This window comes from Bidens hawaiensis, unplaced genomic scaffold (assembly GCF_021521415.1).
Source record: "Bidens hawaiensis isolate Kalapana, Puna unplaced genomic scaffold, B.hawaiensis_p1.1 tig00015453_1, whole genome shotgun sequence".
Lineage (NCBI taxonomy): Eukaryota > Viridiplantae > Streptophyta > Magnoliopsida > Asterales > Asteraceae > Bidens > Bidens hawaiensis.
The window spans coordinates 383644-391344 of NW_027492383.1; the positions used below are offsets into that span (position 1 = coordinate 383644).

The window sequence follows — 7701 nt, forward strand, 5'->3', positions numbered from 1 at the left end:
GAGCAGCGACGGTGGTGTTGAAATCGATCAAATTAGTTTAGAGAATGATTTGAGAGCGAAATCAATCAAAACATTTTGATATAAATTTTATTCGAAACCAAAGGAACTATTCACAAAAACAGCAAAAGCAGGAAATGGGGTCTGCATAAACAGCAAAAGCAGGAAAATGTCAAATGACAATGACATGAGTGGTAGAAGACATCTTAGTATCTTATCGCTACTTACTTCCTCTCCCCCATCTTTCTCTATATATTTTCTTCATATTATTCATCTTAAATACATCTTTGGCTATATATTTTCTTCAACTTAAATCCACATTTACCTTTTGGGCCTTGTTTACACATTATTTTTATTTTTGTATTTTGATACTAGGAACAAACCAATGGTTTTTTCATCTCAATCTTGGGTGTATGATGTTTTTCTTAGTTTTAGAGGAGAAGACACCAGAAAGAATTATGTGGATCACCTCTATGACAAGCTTGTACAAAATGGAATCCACACTTACAAAGACGATGAAGAACTTCCTCGGGGTGAGACCATTGGTCCAGCCCTCTTCAAGGCTATCGAAGAATCACGGATTGCCGTCATCATATTCTCAGAAAACTATGTCAATTCTTCGTGGTGCTTGGATGAGGTTACATATATTATGAAATGCAAGAATGAAAGAGGGCAAATCGTTTTGCCTATATTCTATCACGTGGATCCATCAGAAGTGCGGAAACAAAAAGGAAAATATAAAGAAGCATTTGCACAACATGAGCTTGAGAACAACAACAAAGTTGAATCATGGAGAAAAGCACTTAAGGAAGCGGGCAACCTTGCGGGCTGGGAAGCCAAGCACATAGCTAATGGGTAAGTATCCTATTCATAAACTTATTGTAGATAAACGCTAGTTTTAATCATATATACAAATAGGATTAGTCGAAAGATTTAAGCATCCTTATATATAGTGCTCTTGCAATACTATGTTGACGTGTTCCCCTTTCGTGCAACCCTACATCCATTTAGTGGTCTTTTTAACAAACATAATAGTACTGTTAAAAATTTAATGTGTAAATAAAATTAGCATGCAAATTTAGAAATAAGGTAGCGTTTGTTATGTTAGAATGAGAGGGGGAATAAAATGAATTATTTGGAGGAAATGAAAAAATGTGTGTTTGATTGGTCAAAAGAATGAATTCAACGATTACACAATGAATCTTATTCCATCAAAATCATTCATTCTCACCACCTTCTTTTTTCTCATCCAATTCCCCTTTCACCATATTCCTTTGACAACACCACCTGACAACCATCACCACCGACGCCGCCACTGTCGCTGCCGCCACCACCTAACCACCAGCTCTACCGCCATAACCGCCTAACCACCACCAGACCATTGTCATTGTTGCCCCCGACGTCGCACCCGACCACCACCACAACCATTACTGTCGTTGACTGACCACCACAATCACCGCCACCACCACCGTTGCCCTCCGCTGATCACCATCAACACCATTACAACTGCTATCACCATTGTCATCGCCAGCAGTAGCACCACCACCATCGTAGTTACAATTTTTTTTATTCTGGTAATTTTAATTTTATTTGAAGATAGGATTGTTTTTATCATTTTCTATTTCATTCATGCGGTTTTTTGTGGCTATCAAACAACATAACATAATAACACATTCTATTCCATTAGTTTACCAAACAAAGGAATGATAGTGGTCCATTTCATTCATTCTTCCATTTCATTTCATTACCTCAACCAAACATACCCTAAGGATTAAAACTCATTCCTGGGTCAAGAGGTTTCCATTAATTCTTCCGAAGGAGGCCCTAGGTTTTATTATCACTAGTGTGTATGCCACACTAGTTGGGAGAACACCACTGTAGAATGAATCCAAGTCGGGTAAAGAGCATCCCTTCAGGGATCTATCAGAGAACTAACGCCATTTAAAAAAAAAGGCATTCCTAGTTTAATGTTTTGGTTTTAGTTCCATCAAAGATATTACTTCAGATCATAGCTCAAAGGTGTTTTAATTCGTTACTATATGTCGGTAAATCAACTATTCTCTACAAACTTAAACTAGTTTTATACCCGTTTGGTGGACGGGTAATTTAATGTTATAATGGCATAAGTATTTTATTTATTTATTTATTTTTATTTTTTATTTTTTTTGCATACTAAAAGTGATAAGTTTGACTTGTTTATTAAAACAATATATTATGACATGTTGACTAAAATATTTGTTTATAAAAAGGCAAAATGTGTGAACCGTTGAGGAAGATGTCTACGCAAAAAGATGAAAAGAAAAAAACTAAAGTTGAAAACAGTGCAATAGTCTTGGTAAACCCACATTTTTAAGTTATAGGCCTATGAAATTCATAAAAACAAAACATAGCAAGATCGATATATGGTGGAAAGAATTGCTACCAGTACTTCTGAAGTGACATCTCTATACATGTTTCACGTATGTGATAAATGTCACAAGGTTCAGCAATATCAAAACTAAAAAGGCATAAAAGTAAGTATGAAAAACTTAGCATATAAATTTTAACACAAAAATATTTCTGAGATGTAAAAGAAATGGATGAAAAGATACAAATAAATGCCAGTAACTCATCTGGATTGCAAGACTTAGCCATGCCACTGACCACATGTCGGCATTTACCTTCCCGACATCTATTTCCTCACCAAATAAACGGACAATTCCTGGTTTAAGATTGGAGATGCATAAGCAACAGTAGGGATGTTTTCTATTGAAAAAGGATACAATCTCTTCATTCTAACCATACGTTCACACCAAAGTCACAATCAAAACGTGTACCAAAAATATATGAAAATTTGAAGTTTGAAAATTATGAAACAAACGGTAACATAACTAATTAAAGTTTAACAATCTTATCTCCATCTTGATTAAAAGACGGGTTAGTTTGTACCAAAAATATATGAAAATTTGAAGTTTGAAAATTATGAAACAAACGGTAACATAACTAATTAAAGTTTAACAATCTTATCTCCATCTTGATTAAAAGACGGGTTAGTTGCACAGTAGCTTTTGTTTATTAACAAGAATTAAAAAAAGATGTTACTACAATAAGAAAACTCAAAATTAGGGCAAAATTTAGTAAAATTTGATACGCAAATAATTGAAATAATTCTTCTCAATGGCAACATTGTAATGACGACGCTAGAGTAATCGGAGCCAGGAACGAAAGGCATTTTTTTAGTAAATAAATAAAAGGTGTGAACGAAGAGTGGTGGTTAATATATATAGTGTCTCGTTCTAGAAGCGGGAGTATGGTGGAGAATCGTCAACAAACAACTGTTGCTAACTTCCCATCTAGAACTTTTCTTAGACTTATTACGGCTAGTATTTCATGGTTCACGTGCATTCACATAACGGTTACTTGCATGGGAAACAATATACTATATAATTAGTTTCAGTTTTGCAAAGTAGAAAATTTTCACTTCTCTAGATTTTCATGGAATCGAAATTAAAATTAAATAATATTAGGAAAATAATGAGTAAGAAAATTAAACTAATAGTAATGGTGTGTAAATAACAATGATAAAAATAATAATAAGAGTAATATTAATAATTAAAGTAACAATAATAATGATAATAATATTGTATTAATTCATAATAATAACTTACGTTTCACCAAGTTGCACTAGTCTGATCTAGAGGCTAAACGTATTTGTAAACTTGTTGGTTGTTCGACAAACGTTGTGTGCAGACTTGTTAAACAATCAACTAGGAGATCCATTTTGTGGTCGGTATACTTATTTGATATCAACTTCAGTGTACTTATTTGATTCGAGTATGAAATTAAGGTGTGTTTAGGACTCTTTTTCATTATATTGTGGAATAGATTATCTCCTTTTTAAATATGTGTATATACTAGTTATAATTTTTTAATAATTACAATGCGCAGCCATGAGTCGAAAGGCATTAAAATGATTGTGGATACAATTTCAAGCATATTGTTTCCAGACTCAAATGTCAATGAAGGCCTCATCGGAATAGAGACCCGTTTGCAAGATTTGAAATCACAGTTAGAATTTGGGTCAGGTGGCGTGCGCATGGTTGGAATATGGGGTGTTGGGGGTGGTGGTAAAACAACCCTTGCATCTTCTGTTTATTGTGAACTCTCTGGTATGTTTGATGGGTGTTGCTTTGTAGAAAATATACGAGAGGAATCGAGTAAGTATGGTTTAGCAAAAATGCAAGAAAAACTTCTCTCCGGTGTTCTGAAAAATAAACAAGTGGAAGTAGATAGAGTTGAGGAAGGAAGACGCATGATAAAAAAAAGGTTATGCCACATGAAAACTTTGATTGTTCTTGATGATATCAGTCACCTTGACCAACTAAGGGCTCTAGCCGGATCCGATGATTGGTTTGGCGAAGGAAGCAGAATAATAATTACAACAAGAGATAATCATACATTAAATGCTCATAAGGTAAATGTGATACACAATATTAGCTTGTTGAACGATGAAGAAGGTATGGCGCTCTTTAGCAAGCATGCACCTCGGGATTGCCAATCTAGCAAAGAATACGAGTTGCTTTCAAAAGATGTGGTTTTTTACGCTTCTGGGCTCCCTTTAGCACTTAAAGTTCTAGGTTCTTTTCTGTGTGACAAAGATGCATATGAGTGGAGGGTTGCATTAGCTAGATTGAAGAAGACTCCGGATACAGATATTGTGGAAAAGCTTAAAATTAGCTTTGATGGACTTCAACCTGTGGATAAAGAGTTGTTCCTTGATATTGCATGTTTTTTTAGGGGAAAAAAGAAAGATGAGGCAATGGATATCTTTGATGTTTGTGATTTTTACCCTCGTATAGGTTTAAAGGTGTTGGTACAAAAGGCTCTTATAACGATTTCAGATGGCAGGTTTGAGATGCATGATTTGATACAAGAAATGGGACACTACATTGTTAGAGGTGAACACCCACGTAATCCAGAAAAACACACTAGAATTTGGCAAGTGGAAGATGCACAAAACATATGCGCTATGGACGCAACAACGGTAATGGTTAAGCTAGTTTTGCATGACACACACACATATATTTAACTCAACAAACTAATTGTTTTTCCTCTATTTTAGGTACTTCACAAGATTGAAGCAATAAGAATTTTTTCCGATATGAGTGATCCCCTACCACGTGATAATCACCATGTTGTTGCGAACATGAACAATCTTCGGTGGGTTGATTGGAGAGGTCATCATGCGAGCTCATTACCAACAAATTTTCCGCAATGGAGCCTTCGTTGTGTAACATTAAGTAGCAGCCAGGAAAGACAACTTTGGAATGGTTATAAGGTAATTCTTATTAGTTGATTAAAAGTTGATGAAAGTAAGTACAATTTAAGTAGCTACACAAATTCTCAATACTCTCCTTTGTCACCATTTTTCTAGCTCAATTTTTTGTCTTCTGCGCCAAAGGACACGTGTCCATCTCAGATTAAGTCGTAATTTAACAAATTCTATGTCTATTTTGATAATTAATTTAGTCAAAATGGCTATTATGGTGATTTTACCTTGAATATATTCTAATACATGCACACCCAAATTTCTCTCAACTCTTCATCATATTTATGAATATGAGCAAACTCCTAACAAATTTGCACTTTTATGTACAGTCTCTACCAAATTTAAGGATGATCAAACTTCATGGTTTAAAAAACCTAATCGCGACACCAGATTTTGGTGGACTTAAAAACCTTCAAAGGTTCATGCTTTATCAATGTCCACTTATAGAAGAGATTCATCCATCAGTTGGCCGCTTGGAAAAGCTTGTTTTCTTACTAATAGCAAGTTGTGACAACTTTAAGGTGCTACCATCCATTACAGGGATAGCGAAGCTCGAGACACTTTCGATCTCAAAGTGCAGCCAACTTTCTAAGGGCGTGAAACAAGATACATCCTATAAACAGTATTTTGCGAGCTTTTTCTTTACTTCCATTGGATTACAATTTATTAACAAAGGCTTGAAGAAGTTGGTTATCAGCAATTGCCACTTAGGCGATGAAGACATCGATTGGGATTCGTGGGACTTACCCAATTTACAAGAACTCGATCTAAGTTGGAATAAGTTTTCGATACTAAATTTTAGCCGCTTACAACTTCCCCAGCTCAAATGGCTTGATGTGTCATTGTGCAATTGCCTTGTAGAGTTGTCGGAGCTCCCATCGGATATAGCGATTCTTAGAGCGGATTATTGTTACTCACTTGAAACTATTGGAGATATGTCACATTGTAAATGGTTGTGGAAAGTCTCATTTATGGGAAAGAATAAACTAGGTAGCGGTGGTGATCAGAAACTAATAGATTCAATGAGTCAGGTTAGGCCCTACCTTTTGAGTTTCAATAATAATATTAATGGATAATGACCGAGATGTTCATTTGACTAGCAAAATTGTCTCTTTGACCAACCCTAAAACACGACTAGATCACTTTTTAATCACTAGTCGACAGGATTTTTAACCAACAATATTCTTTCATGCGCCATAAAATCGCCAGGTTGCTAGTTGTTTTTTTAAAATCGTCGCAGCCAACGGGTTTATTTATGCGTCCGACAAGATTTTTTGAGCAAGTGGCATATGCTGGTTGGTTAAAAGTCTTGTCGAATAATGATTAAAAATTAATCGGGTCGACAATTTTAGGGTGGAAATTATGGGAATTAATTGGTCAAATGGATATTTTGTCAATACAATTGGTCAAACGGACATTCGACGATACTAACTGGTCAGATGGACATCTTGGTCATTTCTGTTCTTGTCATTGTTATTAATATAATTGTGCAGGGAAATGCTATCGAGCATCACTTTATGAGCCTCGCACTTGAACATCAGGTTCGACAAATGTCTGCACCTAGCCAAGTTTCAAAGAGTAGATTTGTATTGCCGCTTCCACGTAATTGGCACACTGACTTTTGTGGGTTCTTAATACACAATGTTATGGACTACCAAGAGCCATATGTTACAATAACTATCAAGCAGGAGGCAGACAAGAGCGAGTGTAATCATCAAAACGAGTTATTCCCACATCCTCCTCCTCCGACTTATATAGGATATGTTTCCTTTAGTTCGTTAAGGCGTACCACATGGCTGAATCCTGAATGCAGTATGATTTCCTTTTACATGGGTGGTAAGTTTGAAGTTAAACTCGTTCCTAGACAAAGCGAAGGTGATCTTTGGGTCCAAACGAAAAATGAATCATCAGATTGCTGGGACTTTTGGGACGACGAGCGTGAAGATCGAAAGACATTCACCGTCCAACATAATTCAAAAGACTCGATAAGCATATTATGGCGTCCATGCTGAATACATGGCTAGTACCATTTTGTTCTTTTATTTCATATGTAATTTGAATTGTAATTTAGTGCATGTTTTCCTTTGGGTCATGTATTGTAATTTCAATTAAAGTGTTTTAATTTAAGCCCACACATTTGTTAAAGCTCCTGAGGGATATTTTGATGGCCCAATACCATTAATTAATATATTAAAAAGTTAAATTGGTGATCTAAACTTTTTGGAGCATGAAGTTGTTAGGTCCCAACTAATTGTATAGATTTGTTTGATTAAAATTTATAATAGATTGAAAGATGGAATAAATTACCTAGAAATTCAATCCACTGTTGGTAATAAGCAACAATATGAAAAGAAATAGATTTTCATCTATATTTGGGTATCTAAATGCATGCACCT

General features: G+C 35.3%; 1 protein-coding gene across 1 annotated transcript; it reads left to right on the plus strand.

Moving 5' to 3' along the window:
* The first annotated feature begins 382 nt into the window (after positions 1–382).
* Positions 383–7441, plus strand: LOC143549265 (disease resistance protein Roq1-like). Its single transcript, XM_077040202.1, has 5 exons — positions 383–852; positions 3925–5020; positions 5099–5314; positions 5635–6336; positions 6799–7441. The coding sequence occupies exons 1-5, from the start codon at positions 383–385 to the stop codon at positions 7315–7317; spliced, it is 3003 nt and encodes a 1000-aa protein (XP_076896317.1). The 3' UTR covers positions 7318–7441.
* Positions 7442–7701: the final 260 nt, after the last annotated feature.

Coding starts and splice junctions, on each gene's coding strand:
- LOC143549265 (XM_077040202.1), top strand. CDS start 383: ATGGTTTTTTCATCTCAATCTTGGGTGTATGATGTTTTTCTTAGTTTT. Junction 853..3,924: donor GCCAAGCACATAGCTAATGG/GTAAGTATCCTA, acceptor TACAATGCGCAG/CCATGAGTCGAAAGGCATTA. Junction 5,021..5,098: donor GCGCTATGGACGCAACAACG/GTAATGGTTAAG, acceptor CCTCTATTTTAG/GTACTTCACAAGATTGAAGC.